At 35.8% G+C, this 17,647-nt stretch overlaps 1 protein-coding gene and 1 pseudogene across 2 annotated transcripts in view; both read left to right on the forward strand.

Annotated features, from left to right (window-relative positions):
* LOC105477462 (discoidin, CUB and LCCL domain containing 2) overlaps window positions 1–17,647 on the forward strand; it is a 94,486-nt gene that overhangs the window by 19,679 nt on the left and 57,160 nt on the right. For both annotated transcript variants that reach the window (XM_011733968.3, XM_011733969.3), the window contains exon 2: window positions 1,419–1,646. In XM_011733968.3, the coding sequence (XP_011732270.2) occupies window positions 1,419–1,646 (228 nt within the window). The remainder of the gene's footprint in view (window positions 1–1,418; window positions 1,647–17,647) is intronic.
* Window positions 11,445–11,540, forward strand: LOC112425900 (small nucleolar RNA U3; annotated as a pseudogene).

Raw genomic sequence — 17,647 nt, forward strand, 5'->3', positions numbered from 1 at the left:
TCATTAGAGAAATGCAAATCAAAACCATAATGAGATACCATCTTATGCCAGTTAGAATGATCATTGAAAAGTCAGGAAACAGATGCTGGAGAGGATGTGGAGAAATAGGAATGCTATTACACTATTGGTGAGAGTGTAAATTAGTTCAACCATTGTGGAAGACAGTGTGGCAATTCCTCAAGGATCTAGAACTAGAAATACCATTTGACTCTCCAATCCCATTACTGGGCATATACCCAAAGGATAATGAATCATGCTACTAGAAAGAAATACTCACATGTATGTTTATTGCAGCACTATTCACAATAGCAAAGACTTGGAACTAACCCAAGTGTTCATCAGTAATAGACTGGATAAAGAACATGTGGCACATACACACCATGGAATACTGTGCAGCCAAAAAAAAGGATGAGTTCATGTCCTTTGCAGGGACATGGATGAAGCTGGAAACCATCATTCTCAGCAAATTAACACAGGAACAGAAAACCAAACACTGCATGTTCTCATGCATAAGTGGGAGTTGAACAAAGAGAACACATGTACACAGGGAGGGGAACATCACACACTGGAGGGGCCTGTCAGGATGGGGGGCTGAGGAAGGGATAGCCTTAGGAGAAAGACCTAATGTAGATGACGGATTGATGAGTGCAGCAAACCCAACATGGCACATGTATACCTATGTAACCTGCACATTGTGCACGTGTACCCCAGAACTTGTATAATTTTTTAAAAGTAAAGAAAAAGAGATTATCATTCAGCTTCTCACAGATATTTTAGTTCATGATTTGTAAATCGATGAAACTGATCACATATTTTTATATTTTACGTTCACTTTTTGAACAATTACTCTTAAGTTGCTCTTCTTTTGAAGATTGGATTTATTATAATATGTATATGTATATTTAATAACTACTAATTTATATTTACTTTTATTTGTTTAGAATTGAAATCTCCTTGAACTTATAGATTATATAGGTAACCATTGATTATTTTGACCTAACTTGGCTTCTCTTGGCTCCTGTGAATAGATAGATACTAATAACAATGTTAAGTCTTGTGATTTGTTAAAGGATACAAAGTTACAGCTAGATAGGAGGAATCTACCACTGCAGGATGGCTATAGTTAACAAAATTACGTAGTTTCAGGTAGTTTCAGGTAACACAAATGATAAATGTTTGAGATGATGCATTTGCTAATTGCCTTGATCTGATCACTATACATTGTATGTATCAGAACAACACTATGAGCCCCATGAGTATGTACAATGATTTGTCTGTTAAAAAAATTAAATAGAAAGTATGGGTGGTATAAAATGTTTGATGTCATACATATTTTTAAATCTTCACAAAAAAATCATTATAGAGGAAGTAAAATATGTGAGAATAATTTATCATTCTTTTCACTTTTTTTTTTAAAGGTGATGGATGTGGACACACTGTACTAGGCCCTGAGAGTGGAACCCTTACATCCATAAACTACCCACAGACCTATCCCAACAGCACTGTTTGTGAATGGGAGATCCGTGTAAAGATGGGAGAGAGAGTTCGCATCAAATTTGGTGACTTTGACATTGAAGATTCTGATTCTTGTCACTTTAATTACTTGAGAATTTATAATGGAATTGGAGTCAGCAGAACTGAAATAGGTAGGACATTTTTTTGTAAATGTGCCTGTAAATACATCATTGTCTCTATGATGTATTTTTTTGATATTAACATGAAATAACCATGCTGCATAAAGTGCTATGTGGGAAATTATTGAATATGTGTAAAAATCTCGAATTTGAGTCTTTTGGGAAGAGAAGATTCTTATCTACTTATTTATTTTCCTAATAAACACATATTGGTACCCTTACCCAAGATGCCACTGTACTACTGAGAAGGAGGAAGTTAATTCTCTCTCTCTCTCTCTTTTTTTTTTTTTCTTTTTTGATATGAAGTCTCGTTCTTGTTGCCCAGGCTAGAGAGCAGTGGCGCAATTTTGGCTCACTGCAACCTCCACCTCCTGGGTTCAAGTGATCCTCCTGCCTCAGCCTCTTGAATAGCTGATTACAGGTGCCTGCCACCATACCCAGCTAATTTTTTTTGGATTTTTAGTAGAGCTGGGGTTTCACCATGGTGGCCAGGCTGTTGGCCAGGCTGGTCTCGAACTCCTGACCTCAGATGATCCACCCACCTCAGCCTCCCAAAGTGCTGAGATTACAGGCGTAAGCCACTGCACCTGGCCAGTTATCTCATTTTTAAAAATGTTTTCGTCTCATAATTTTATTTGCAGTTGAAGAATACATGTATAATTCATGCTTAGGAGACAGTATAGCATGGTGATTATAATCAAGAGTTTTGGATCCAGACTTCCTGGGATTAAAGCATAACTCTCATCAGCTTGCTGTGTGACTTTGGCCAGATTACCTGACCTCTCCATTTTTTATCTTGTGAAAAACACAGGGAATGAACTAGTATGTGTAATGTGCTTAGAAAAGTGAACAGCACCTAAGACATAATATATGCTGAGTAAATGGTAGTTGCCATTGTTGTTCTTGATTAAGAGCAGTGGTTCTCAATTATAGCTGCATATTAGAGCCACCTAAGTAGTAAACAATACCATAAACCCAGTTACCATCCTAGACCAGTTGAATCCGAATTGATTAGGTGGAACCCAGTCCTCAGTATCTTAAACGCTTCCTGGGAAAATCTCTTTTGCAGTCAAGGTTAAAAACCTTTGATTTAGGCATCAGTACATTTCTTAAGCAAGAAAGGTGGAAAAATTTGTAAGGCTTTTTTAGGTGAACTACCATTATACAATTAAGAATTCTCTGTGAGTTTATTTAGAAACATTTTTTGGTTCCAGTGTGTAAAATATCCTTCAGAACTATAATAGGAATCCAGTATACTGTTCTTTAAATACCGTACTGTGTTCATCCTCTGGCCTCCTCTCCATCTCTAGTGAAGTCCTTCATTTCTTCTTTACTTTTTGGCCTCTTACCTACCAGAGGAAAAATTCCTGCCCTATCTCCCAGGCTGCTGATTGATAAACTCTGTTGCTTCTCAGTCAGCTCTTGATTAACCTGGTGGTTTGAGCACCACGTGCATATTGCATGAATATATGGTGTTGAACAAAGTTTTAGGAACACAAATCGCCTGAGGATGTAGAAAAACTTACTGTAATATTAACACTAATAGAAGATAACTGGATAGTAAATGTCTCCTGCAGATGCAGTAGAAAGCACACAGTACCACCTGGGCATTCTTTAAACAACAGTGAGAAAAAGTGAACCACAGTTTGGTCACCCCTCTAACACTTTACAGGAAATAAGGGAGATAGAGAAATACATTCTACTGACTGTAAGGTCTAAATTAAGGATATGTGAAATTCTGGAGAACAAACGACCTAGTTTCTTCGACATATAAATAGCATTTAAAAAAATAGGAGGAGGGGGAAGGGAACTGTTCTACATTGCGACGTATCTTCCTAAAGTAATATGTAGACTTTGCTTGGATCTTGATTCAAGCTAACCACTGAAAGAAAATATTTTTAAGATTATCATAGAAATTTGAAGCTTTGGGCATTCAGTGATAGTAAAGAATTACTGTTTTAGATGTAATAATGTTAAAATTATTGTTAAGTTCTAATTTGTTAGAGACATTCTGAAGTTCAAATGTCTAGGATTTATGTTTAAGTATATCAGAAATAGGGAGAAGGATAGGAGAAACAAGGGCGCCTTGGTGAAGCTGAGTAATGGGCAGATGGGAATTGTTACTCCTTCTTTCTACTTTTGTGTAATTTTGAAAATTCCAATAAAGAAAAGTGGTTTTGTTAAAATAAGGCAAGAGAATTATATCTTTAGACAATAAATAGCGGCACTGTTGCTAGAGAGGAGGAGTGGCATGGGGAAGATTCTGAGCACAGGTTTTAAATGGCTTGCTGAGTTCTCAAAGCTCCCGGAGTTACTTGCTGAGAGTCCTTTTTCTACAAAGTGTTGAACCTGCCCAGACTTAACATAGTCACTTTCTGTACAGTCTGAAGATTAAAAGAAGTAATACTTTGCAGTGTTTGGTGTGTAGTAGGTATTTAATAAATCTCAGCTTACCCTTATTTCCATTGCTTTTTCCTGTTCTCCTCATGGGTGAATGGAAAGCTACAGAAAGGTCAAGGGGCCTGAGTAATGATGGTCCCTTTTGGGCTTCAGTGTGTACCCACCCTTCCCCCATCACACCTACCGTATACCCACTGGTCCTCCATTTGGTAGCAGCCTATGGTTAGTGGTAGAAAAGTTTCTTAACATATTGCAGAGAAATAAAGATAATTCAAGAATAGTCATTTAACATTCTGGTTAAGATAGGTCTGCAGACAACTACAGGATAGAAACAAATACATTGTGGGCATCAAGATTTCAGTGATAATGACACTGAATCTTTTTTTTTTCCCCTATATCATGTTTTCTCAGTGCCCGTTTAGAAAACAAGTATTAAAGGAGAAGAGAGTTCGTTGGTCTCTCTGTGTTTCTGATGTTTACATTTGAAGTATATGGGCTAATTATTTTGTGGGATGTTTGTCTTCTGCTTCCTCATGATAAGATTCCAGTGTCAGACTTTTGGCAAGAATACCATAGAAGTGATGTTCTCAGTGTATCATATCATGGCACATGAGATTGATTCGTCCCATTTCTGGGGCTGTTAACTTTGATATTTTGGCTAAGGTGATGTCTACCAGTTTTCTACACTGTAACTATGCCGCTCTTCAAAACCAATATATGTCTGATTGGGAGACTCTTTGAAATGGTGGAAATATACTGTTACTCATCAAACTTACACCCACTAGATTTGGGATGTATTAATCTTGTATGAATCAATTATTTTCTAATTTCATTATTCCATCTATATTTATTATGGTTTTTTTTTTTTTTTCCCTACCTGAAAACAGGATCTTTCCCTTCTCTCCCATTTGTTTGTTTATCTCAGTGTGAAGTCAGTGGATTCGTATGTTAGGCCATCACTTATCACCCTTTCCTGTCATTATTTTGGTGCTCAGATTGTCCCAAATCTCCAGTGGGAGCCTCTTCATGCTAGCTCCTGTGTCCTTTGGTGATGTCTTTATCATTCTTTGAGTACTTCTTTATATTCTGGCATGGGATATTCTAGATTTATCTTGTGCTTGCCCTACTCCAGCCCTGGAATCAGCCATTTCTTCAAGGAACCCTGGTTCTTTTTAGTGGAGAATGGTATTAGAAATCAATGTCTGGTTGCTAGGTTTAGACCAATGAGCTACCATATGCCCTATCAACAGACAGATTTAGTAAATAGACATTTGTTTATACATATGCATGTACATGTACCTGTGTTATATCTTTTTATATTCATCTGTCTGTATTAAAGAGCATGAGTTTATGCTGATACCTTTAGTACTAATGCAACATTATAGGGTTCATTCTGTCTTTTTCCTCTCTGTCTTTCTAACTCACTTCTCTGACAGTGAGAAATCTTGCTCCCATTACCTATATTTACTTACTTGTTCAGTGCTATAACCAGAAAATAGTTTTAGAATTGCTAACCCATGACTAGAACTGAAAGAAGCCTGCTACCTAGAATTCATACCTCAGGACTTACAGTCTAAATACTACATTAAAAAATTATTTGGGCTGGTTCTTACTCTATCACCACCTGCCCTTCAATGTGGTTATGTTACTCATTTGAAACATGGTTTGGTTTATTTATTTCTGTTCATCTTCCATTATAGGTTTTTTTCTTCATCCTTATTGGTTTTCTTTCTCTTTTGTTGAATATGTTAAACATTAACATGATTCTCAAAGTTAAAACTGTACAAAAAGATAGATAAATGACGTTCCTCCCCTTTACAGTGCATTTCTTCTATCCTTTTAACCCCATCTCCACCCACTCCCTATAGCTAACCAATTGCATTAGTCTTTATCTTTTCTGTACTCTTTTATACAAATGACATTTATATTTTCTGTTTTCTCCTTTCTTACACAAAATTTAACATTCTTTCAATATTCTTCTGTACTTTGCTTTCCCCCCACTTATCAGTGTTTTCTGGAAATCACTGTGCATCACTTTGTAGAGATAGTCCTCATTCTTTTTACAGCAGTATAGGACTCCATCATGTGGATGTATCATGGTTTATTTAATCACTCTTTTATGAATTATTCTATCGGTTGCTTTCGATGTTTTACAGTTATAAACTATTTTTGTATTCTTTGAGGTGTCTTTGGTGTAGATTCCTGAAGTACAATTGCTGAGTCAAAAGGTAAATTACATACTTTGTTAGACATTGCCAAATTGGAAGTTATACCAGCTTGCATTTCCATAGAATAAAAATGCTTGTCTTCCACAGCCTTCCCAACAAAGTGAGTTGTCATGTCTTTTAAGTTTTGCCGATTGATAATGATAAATAGTATTCAGTATAGTTGTAATTTGCATTTCTCTTACTATGAGTGAAGTTGAACTGTTTTTTTCCATATGTTGACGGCCCTTTTTTTTTTCTTTTTTTACGTTTTAGCTCTTCCTGTCTTTTGCCCATTTTTCTGTCAAGTTTTTTTTTTTTTTTTTTTTTTTTAAAGACAGGTCTTTCTGTATTGCCCAGGCTGGCCTCGAACGCTAGGCTCAAGTAATTTGCTCACGTCAGCTCCCTGAGTAGCTGGGACAACAGGCACACACCATTTGCCCATCTGTCAGGTTTTCTTGGTCTTTGTTTCTCTCAGGTTTTAGGAGTTTCTTATTATCTTTTAGGGATATTAGTCTATAAACATAATGGTGGTATATGCTACAAATAATTTCTCCTAATTTGCCAGTTGTCTTTTGACTTTGTTTATGGTACTTTTTTTCAACCACGCAAACTTTTAAAAATGTATTAACAGTTAGATTCATTAGTCTTTTTTTAAATTGCATCTAGATTCTAAGTCATAGTTAGAAAGCCTCTTCCTGTATTCCAACTAAAGATAAATTTACCCATTTTTTTTGTAGCGGAATTATATTATTTCATTTTTTATATTTAGATCCCTGGTACATCGGGGTTTTTTTCTTTTGTATGGCATGAGGTATAGATCTCATTGTGTTTTCCATATGACTAACCACTTGCCCCATCACCGTGCATTTAAAAGTTTATCTTTGTCCCAGTGGTTTGAAATACTGCCTTTATCATATACTGCAGTTCTCTATGTGCTCAGGTCTATTTCTGGACTTTGGATTGCACTCCACAGATGTATCTATCCAGATACCAGAATGTGACTGTTTTGTAAAGGCTTTCAGAGGCTTTATAGTGTGTGTTAATGCCTGATAGGGCTTAGCCTCCTTTCAGAAATGTTCATTTTTAGTGTTTTCCTAGCTCTTCCTACCTGTTCGTTTATCCATGTGAAATTTAGTATCAGCTTATCTAACTCCATAAAAAAGCTCGTTGGTGTTTTTATTGAGATCGTGCTATTTATAAATTAACTTTATGATGTTGAGTTATCATGTTCAAGACCAAGAGCTCTTTTTTTTTTCTCCTTTCATCACATCTACTTTTGTTGTCTTTAAGGATTGTTTTAAACTTTTTCTCATGTAGGGTTTACACATTGTTTGTTAACACTTAATCCTTAACATTTTGTCTTCTTTGTTGCAATGGAGATGGAGGTGTTTTTGTTTTGCTATTATGTCCTGTAATGGGTTCCTAATTATGTGAAGACTATATTTCTATATGTTGATTTTTTTCTGCTATTTTACTGAGTTATTATTATTATTATTATTATTATTTTTTTTTTTTTTTTTTGAGACGGAGTCTCCCTCTGTCACCCAGGCTGGAGTGCAGTGGCCGGGTCTCAGCTCACTGCAAGCTCCGCCTCCCGGGTTCACGCCATTCTCCTGCCTCAGCCTCCGGAGTAGCTGGGACTACAGGCGCCCGCCACCTCGCCCAGCTAGTTTTTTGTATTTTTAGTAGAGACGGGGTTTCACCATGTTAGCCAGGATGGTCTCGATCTCCTGACCTTGTGATCCGCCCGTCTCGGCCTCCCAAAGTGCTGGGATTACAGGCTTGAGCCACCGCGCCCGGCCTTTACTGAGTTTTTAAAATTATTTCAGTTAGTTTTATCATTCACTTTCTAGGGATTTTCAGATATACAATCACATCTGCAAATAGAGATAGTTTTACTTCTTTTTTTTCCAATTCTTATGCCTATGGTTGATTCTTTTATCTAATTGTACTGGCTAATACCTCCAGTCCAGGACTATGTTAAATAGTAGTGGAGATAGCGAGCATCCTTTCCAGGTTCCTTATCTTAGTGGAAATTTAAAGTGTCTGAGCTCAGGTTGCCATAACAAAATCTGTAGACTGAGTGGCTTAAAAAATAGCCATTTACTTTCTCAGAGTTCTGGAGGCTAGAAGTCCCACATCAAGATACCAAGCAATTCAGTTTCTGGCGAGGGCTCTCTTCCTGACTTGTGGATGGCCACCACCTTCCTGTGTCCTCACATGACGGGGTTGGAGGGATGAGGAGAGAGAAACAGCAGGTTCTCTCATGTCTCTTTTTATAAGGACACTAATCCTGTGGATCAGTGCCCCACCTTAGGAAAATTAAAGCCATTTAATTTTAATTACCTCCCCAAAGAGCCTACTTCCAACTGTAGTCATATTAAGAGTTGGGACTTCAACAGCAATTAATTTGGGGGGCATACCAGTATCGGGTCCATAATAGGAAGTATCCACCGATTTCTGTTAAGTGTTTTTATCAAGAAAGAATATTGAATTTTGTTGAAAAGCTTTTTTAGCATCTATGGAGGTAATGATATGGTTTTTCTATCTAAATCTATTGGTATGTTGTATTATATTAATGGGTTCCCTAATATTGAACCAACTGTGCATTGTTGGAATAAATATCTCTTGGTTATGGTGTAGCATTCTTTTAATGTGGCATTGGATTATGTTTCCTAATATTTTGTTAGTATTTTTGCATAAATATTGATAAGTGATATTAATTTGTAATTTACTTTGCATTTTCTTTATCGGGCTTAGGTATTGATATTATACATATAAATAAAAAGAAATATGAAGTTTTCCTTTTTACTTCTCTGGAAAAATTTACAGAGAATATGAACAATCTAGTATTTGAAGGTTTCACTCTGTGAAACTATCTTAGCCTGGTGAGTTTTTGGTAGGATGCTTCCTTAATGATGTTCTCTGTTTCTTCTCAGGAAATTGGTCTGTTTGAGCTTTCTACCTCTAATGGGTCCAATTGTAATAAACTATACTTGCCTGGTAATTACCCATTCACCTAGGTGATCTAATATACTTGTCGTGATGTCTGTAAAATAGAATCTTACATTTATTAAAATGGTTATTTCAGTGTTTTTCCAATAGTTGTTTCCCTCCTGTCATTTCTTGTTTTACATATTTATGCTTCCCACCCTCTTTTTTCATTAAATTAGCTAGGGTCATGCCTATTGTGTTAAATTTTTCCAAAAAATTCGTTTTGATTTATTAGAGCTATTGTTCTTCTGTTGTCTACATTATTAATCTCTATTTTCATGATTTTAAAATTTTTGGGGTTTTTTTTTACTTTTGTTGTTGTTGTTGTTGTTGTTGTTGTTTTGGGTTTTTTTTGTTTTTGAGACGGAGTCTCACTCGGTCGCCCAGGCTGGAGTGCAGTGGCCGGATCTCAGCTCACTGCAAGCTCCACCTTCCGGGTTTACGCCATTCTCCTGCCTCAGCCTCCCGAGTAGCTGGGACTACAGGCGCCCGCCACCTCGCCCGGCTAGTTTTTTGTATTTTTTAGTAGAGACGGAGTTTCACTGGTTTAGCCTGGATGGTCTCGATCTCCTGACCTCGTGATCCGCCCATCTCGGCCTCCCAAAGTGCTGGGATTACAGGCTTGAGCCACCGCGCCTGGCCTACTTTGTTAACTACTAGTTTTAGCTAGCAATTTAATTCACTTTTTCTTTCATTTTTATTGATAAAAATATCTAAGCCTATGAATTTTACTTTGATCACATCCTTAAGAATGATATCACTGATTAATATTGGTCAATTACATAATTTATTAGGAATTTTGTGATTTTGGTTTATGTTTTTCTTTTACCCAATAATTGTTTAATAGGTTTATTTCTAATTGGAAGGACCTTTCTTTGTTATTGCTAATAATGTATAATTTTATTGCATTGTAGTCAGAGAACATTGTAAAATTTCTACTTTATGGAACTTTCTAATGACTTCTTTATAAGCTAATGTATGACCAGTTTTTTTGTGAATATTCTATATATAGTTGAGAAGGTTTACTCTCTACTGTAAAAAGTTTGATGTGCATTTAAAGTATCTATCTTTATTTTGCTGTTTTGGTCTTCTATATTCTTATTTTATCTACTTGATCTCCTGTTTGGTATGGTTCTTTCTCTTTCTTTGCTGTGTCTCCTGGAGGTTTTGCTTTTATAAAGTTGCTGTGTTGTGTTGACTAGATATTCATAATTCTAATATCTCCATTTTAAATTATGACTTCTCACATTTAAAGGTTTCCTACCCATCATATAGTACTTTTTAGTTTGAATTCTCCTTTGTTTGGCACCAGTAGCACACACATACCCTCCTATTTATTCCTTACTGTTTTCATTATCCTGCTGTGTCTGTCTGTGCCCATCACTTTTATTTTTAGCCTTTCTGAATCACTTTGTTTTGGGTGTGTTTCTTGTATATTGCATATTTTTGGGTCTTCATGAGCCAAATTGCAAATTTTTTTAATGTCTAAGTTAAATCCATTTTCATTTATTTATAACTGATACATTTTAACTCTTCCATATCTTTTAAAGTTATGTGTATTATATTTGTTGGGTTTATTTTTCTACATTGTTTTCTGTCCTTCTGGGTTTTTTTTAAGTGTCTTTTCGTGTTTGGTAAGGTTTATAGTTTTGTTCTAGGTGCTGCTTTTCTAGGTTATACTTTTTTAAATGGCTGTGGTCCCTATTGTCTTAATCATTTACTATCCAGTTTGTCCATTTTTAATGGTATTCTTTATTTTCTACCTATTGCCTATATAACATTCAATGAACTAGACTTCTTTCCACTTCCTTCTGTACCCAGTTTCCTCTGATTTATTCTGTTTAGTGTGGCTACAACAGAATAACTGAAGCTGGATGTTTTATAAAGAAAACAATTTTATTTGGCTCGTAATTCTGGTGACTGGAAAGTACAAGAGTGGACAGCTCATTGTATAAAGGTTTTGTGCTGCTTCAACTCATGGAAGAAACTGGAAGGGGAAGGGGCTTGTGCAGAGAGAGGGGACTGAGGAGGCCTACTTGCTTTATAACAACCCCATATCATGGTAACTAATCCAGTCCTTTTCGAGTTAGAATTGATTCCCATGAGCTGGCATTAATCAATTTATGAGACATCTGGCTCCATGACCCAAACAACTCCCATTAGGCCCCACTTTCCAATACTGTCATGCTGGCAGTTAAACTTCAACATGAAGACTACACTTTCAGAGATCATTTCTGTAGTTTATGATTAGAAAGTTTCTCTGAATGTGTAGAACACTGGAAAAGATGATCTAAGACTACTGTGAATATGTCTATGCACACAAACTAGAAAGTCTAGAGGAAATGGATACATTCCTAGAAACACACAACCCCACAAGTTTGAATCAGGAAGAAACAGAAATCCTGAATGGACCAAGTAATAAGTAGTGAGGTTGAATCAGTAATAAAAAATCTCCCAACGACAACAACAACAACAAATGCCCAGGACCAGATGGATTCACAGCTGAATTTTACCAGACATTCAAAGAAGAACTGATACCAATTCTACTGAAACTATTCCAGAAGATTGAGAAAGAGGGAATCCTCCCTAATTATTTCTGTGAAACCAGCATCACCCTGATACCAAAGCCAGGAAAAGACACAACAAACAAGGAAAACTGCAGACCAATATTCCTAATGAACATAGGTGCAAAAATCCTCAACAAAATTCTAGCAAACCAGATTCAGCAGTATATCAACAAGATAATTCAGCATCAAGTGGGTTTCATACCAAGAATGCAAGGATGGTTCAACATATGCAAATCAATAAATGTGATTCACCACATAAATATAATTAAAACAAAAAAAATTTCCATAGATGAAGAAAAAGCATTTGATAAAATTCAGTATCCCTTCATGATAAAAGTTCTCAACAGGCTGGGCGCGGCAGCTCAAGCCTGTAATCCCAGCACTTTGGGAGGCCGAGACGGGTGGATCACGAGGTCAGGAGATCAAGACCATCCTGGCTAACACGGTGAAACCCCGTCTCTACTAAAAAAATACAAAAAACTAGCCGGGCGAGGTGGCGGGCATCTGTAGTCCCAGCTACTCGGGAGGCTGAGGCAGGAGAATGGCGTAAACCTGGAAGGCGGAGCTTGCAGTGAGCTGAGATCCGGCCACTGCACTCCAGCCTGGGTGACAGAGCAAGACTGTGTCTCCAAAAAAAAAAAAAAAAAAAAAGTTCTCAACAAACTAGGCACAGAAAGAACATACCTTAAAATAATAAAAGCCATATATGACAGACTCACAGCCAACACACTGAATGGGGAAAAACTGAAAGCATTCTTCCTAAGAACTGGAACAGAGAAGAATGCCCACTTCTACCACTTTTATTCAACGTAGTACTAGAAGTTCTATCTAGAACAGTCAGGCAAGAGAAAGAAATAAAGGGCATCTAAGTTAGAAAAGAGAAATCAAACTATCTCTGTTTGCTGATGATGTGATCTTACACCTTCAAAATTCTAAAGACTCCTCCAAAATCTCCTAGATTGGATAAATGAATCAGTAAAGTGTCAGGTTACAAAATCGTCATACACACATCAGTACTACTGCTATGTACCAGTAATGTACCAAACTGAGAATCAAATCAAGAACTCAGTCCCATTTACAATTACTGCAAAAAAAGAAAGAAAAAAAAAAAAACAACCCTAGGAATATACTTAACCAAAGAGGTGAAAGATCTCTACACATAGAACTGCAAAACACTGATGAAAGAAATCATAGATGATACAAACAAATAGAAAAACCTCCTATGCTCATGAATTGAAAGAATCAGTATTGTGAAGATGACCATACTGCCCAAAACAATCTACACATTCAATACAGTTTCTACCAAAATACCACCAATGCCTTTTTTCTTTCTTTCTTTCTTTTAGAGAGAATTTTACTCTTTCACCCAGTGTGGAGTGCAGTTGTGCAATCTTGGCTCACTTCAACCTCAGCCTCCTGGCTTAGCCTCCCAAGCAGCTGGAATTACAGGCGTGTGCCATCATATCCTGCCAAAAACACCACTTTTCTCAGAATTAGAAAAGAAAATCCTAAATTCAAATAAACCAAAAATCCTGAATAGCAAAAGCAGTCCTGAGCAAACAAAAGAACTCTGGGGTTATCACTTTAACTATCTTTAAATTATACTGCAAGGCTACAGTAATCAACACAGAATGATAACTGGTATAAAAATAGACACATGTACCAATAACACAGAATACAGAACTCAGCTATAAAGCCAAATACCTACAACCAACTGATCTTTGACAGAGCAGACTGAAACATAAAATGGGGGAAAGGACACCCTGTTCATTCGGTGGTGCTGGAAAATTGGATAGCCATACACAGAAGAATGAAACTGGATCCCTATCTCTCACTGTCTACAAAACTTTACTCAAGATGGATTAAAGACTTAACCCTTTCCCCATTTGCTCTGAGAATACTCACCAGTGGCGCTTGTGGCTGCATCATTTACCCCAAAGTAAATTTTCCACAAAATAGCACCCTGTTATTATTATTTTTGCATTGCTCTAGTATATCAACTTTGGAAACAAAAGACATTATCCTATTTATAGCACTCCGTTTTTAGTAGCGGTATTTCCACTTACAAAATATAATCTCAATCATTGAAAATGTCAAATCCTAGAAAACAGCGTTCCTACATATGATGTTAATATTGTTCTTGAAAAGTTGGTCAAAGATTCGTTTGATGAATTCAGTTTTTCTGAAATAGGCGATTCTGATGATTCAGACAATTCTGATGTTAGTTCTGTTTAGAAATAACTCGAAAAACAGTTTTTATATTTTATTTTCACATTGACTATCACTCAGATTTGCTTCAGCCTCAAAGAGCGTGTTTATGTAAAATTAAATGAGCGCCGGCAGCAAGCCGCACCTTTGTTTTGAAAACAGGAAAAGGGTCAAATATAAGACCTGAAACCATAACAATTTTAGAAGAAACCCTAGGAAAAGTTCTGGATATTGGCATAGGCAGAGAATTTATGAGTACGAGACAGAGCAAATGCAACAAAAATAAATAAAGGGGACTCTATTAAACTAAAAAGCTTTGTACAGCAAAAGAGATAATCAGCATTGTAAACAGAGAGTAAATAGAGAACCTACAGAATGGGAGAAAATATTTGTAAACTATACATCTGACAAAGAACGAATGTCCATAATCTACAAGGAACTCAAATCAGCAAGAAAATAAATAATTCCATTAAAAAGTAGAAAAACAACATGAACAGACGTTTCTCAAAAGAAGATACACAAAAGACTAACAAACATATGAAAAATGTTCAATATCACTAGTCATCACAGAAATGCAAATTAAAACTGCAACAAGATACCAATTTGCCCTAGTCAGAATGGCCATTAAGAAGTCAAAAAACTTCTTTTTTTGTTGTGTGCGGACAGGGAACACTTATACACTGTTGGCGAGAATGTAAATTAGTTCAACCTCTATGGAAAACACTATGGAAATTTATCAAAGAACTAAAAGTTAGACCTACCATTCAGTTTAGCAGTCTCACTACTGATACCTGCCCAAAGGAAAATATGTCATTATATGAAAAAGATACCTGCACTAGTATGTTTGTCACAGTAGAATTCACAATGGAGAAGATACGGAATCAACCTAAGAGTCCATCAAATCAATGAGTGGATAAAGAAAATGTTTTATATATATATATATGTGTGTGTGTGTGTGTGTGTGTGTGATGCACACACACACACACAGTGGAATACTACTCAGCCTTTAAAAAGGATATATATATATATGTATGATGTACACATACACACACAGTGGAATACTACTTAGCCTTTAAAAAGAATATATATATATGATGTACACATACACAGTGGAATACTACTCAGCCTTGAAAAAGAACATATATATATATATATGATGTACACACACACACAGTGGAATACTACTCAGCCTTGAAAAAGAATATATATATATATATATATATATATATATGATGTACACACACACACACACAGTGGAATACTAAGCCTTGAAAAAGAATATGTATATATATGATGCACACATACACACACAGTGGAATACTACTCAGCCTTTAAAAAGAATATATATATATGATGCACACATACACACACAGTGGAATACTACTCAGCCTTTAAAAAGAAAAAAATATATATATATATGATGTACACATACACAGACAGTGGAATACTACTCAGCCTTTAAAAGAATATATATATATATGATGTACACATACACACACAGTGGAATACTACTCAGCCTTTAAAAAGAATATATATATATATTTATATGATGTACACATACACACACAGTGGAATACTACTCAGCCTTTAAAAAGAATGAAATAATGTCTTTGCAGCACCTTGGATAGACCTGAGGGTCATTATTCTAAGTAAAGTAACCCAGGAACAGAAAACCAAGTACTACATGTTCTCACTTCTAAGGGGGGACTAACCTTCTGGATAAATGACAGCATACAGAATGCTGTAATGGACATTGGAGACTCAGAAAGGGGGAAGGTGGTAAGGGATTAAAAAATCACCTGTTGGGTACAATGTACACTATTTGGGTGATGGGTACACTAAAAGCCCAGATTTCATCACTATAAAATTTATCTGTGTAACCAAAACTACTTGTACCCCTAAAGCTATTGAAAAATTTTAAAAATAATATAAATAAATTTCAACATGAGATTTGATGGGGACAAACGTCCAAATCGTAGCACTTTCAGAATATACATTCATAACACACAGCATGTATCATATCTTCTTCTTCTTCAACCCCATCTCTAACTGTTCTAGATCTATAAGTAAATATAATAAATGATCACTGTCAGTCTTTTTCCTCAAGTCCAACCACTAGTCTATTGTTGGGATGAAGTTCATCTTTGAATAGCTTGATTCCTTAAGAAGGGCTTATGGTGCAGATTTCGCATGTTGAAAACTGCTTACTTTGTAAATTTTTTATGGCCTTTAGGCTTGAAGGGGCTGCTTGATAATATCTAAATCTTGGATTCAAATGTTACTTCTTCGAGTTAAAAAAAAGTGCTTTTCCATGATTCCCTTACTTCATATTGTTTTTTGAGAAGTCTGATGGCAATTGAACTCTCTTGCCATTACAAGGCATTTGGTTTTTGTACAGTGACCATGAGGATTTTTTTCTTTACCTTTAAAGTCTATTCGTTTTCTAAGGATATGTTTTGAAGTTGATCATTACAGGTTAGTTTTCACTGGTATCCAGTGGACTCTTTCAGTATGTAAATTCAAGTCTTCCTTTATTTCTAGAAAATTTTCTTGGATTATAGTTTTAATACTTCCTATTTAATGATTTTTAAATGACATGAAAATTGTATGTATTTATGATGTACATTATGTTTTGATATGTGTATACATTGTAGAATGGATCAATCAGACTAATAAATGCATTACTTCACGTACTTAACGTTTTTGTGGTGAGAACACTTAAAAATCTCTTAGCAATTTTTAAGTAAATACACTGTTATACAGTGGTTCTTTTTAACTTATCACTCCTGTATAACTGAGATTTTTGTGTCCCTTGACCAACATCTCTCAACTCATCCCTCCAACTCCCGCTTCAATCCGTTCTACTCTCTGCTTCTGTGAGTTTGTCTTTTTTAGATTCTACATGTGAGTGAGATCATGTAGCATTTGTCTTTCTATGCCTTGCTTATTTCACTTAACATCATGTCCTCCAGTTTCATCCATATTGTTGCAAATGGCAGGGTTTCTTTTGTTTTTTTAGTATAGGCTGAATAGTACTCTGCTGTGTTCATATACCACATTTCCTTTATCCATTTATCTACTGATGGATATTTCGATTGATTCCATATCTTAGCTATTGTGAATAATGCAGCCGTGAACATGGGAGTGTAGATGTCTTTTCAACATATTGATTTCATTTTCTTTGGATATGTATACCCAGTAGTAGAATTACTGGACCATTTGGTAGTTCTATTTTTAATTTTTTTGAGGAACTTTCATCCTGGTTTTCATGAACAGCTATACTAATTTAGATTCCCACCAATAGTGTAGAAGGGTACCATTTTCTCCACATTCTTGTCAACACTTATCTTTTGTCTTTTTGATAATAGCCATTCTAGCAAGTGTGAGGTGATATCTCATTGTGGTTTTATTTTCATTTCCTTGGTGTTTAATGGTGCAGAACATTTTTTCATATATCTGTTGGCTATTTGTATAATAGGGGAGGGGATTGTTTTCATAAACTTTTTCTGAAAAGTACCTACTTAGGTCTTTGTTCATTTTTAAAGTTATTTGTTTTCTTGCTTTTGAGTTGTTTGACCTCCTCATACGCTTTTGGTATTAACCCCTTACCAGATACATAGTTTGCAGGTGTTTTCTC

The sequence above is a fragment of the Macaca nemestrina genome, chromosome 2, assembly GCF_043159975.1.
Source record: "Macaca nemestrina isolate mMacNem1 chromosome 2, mMacNem.hap1, whole genome shotgun sequence".
Lineage (NCBI taxonomy): Eukaryota > Metazoa > Chordata > Mammalia > Primates > Cercopithecidae > Macaca > Macaca nemestrina.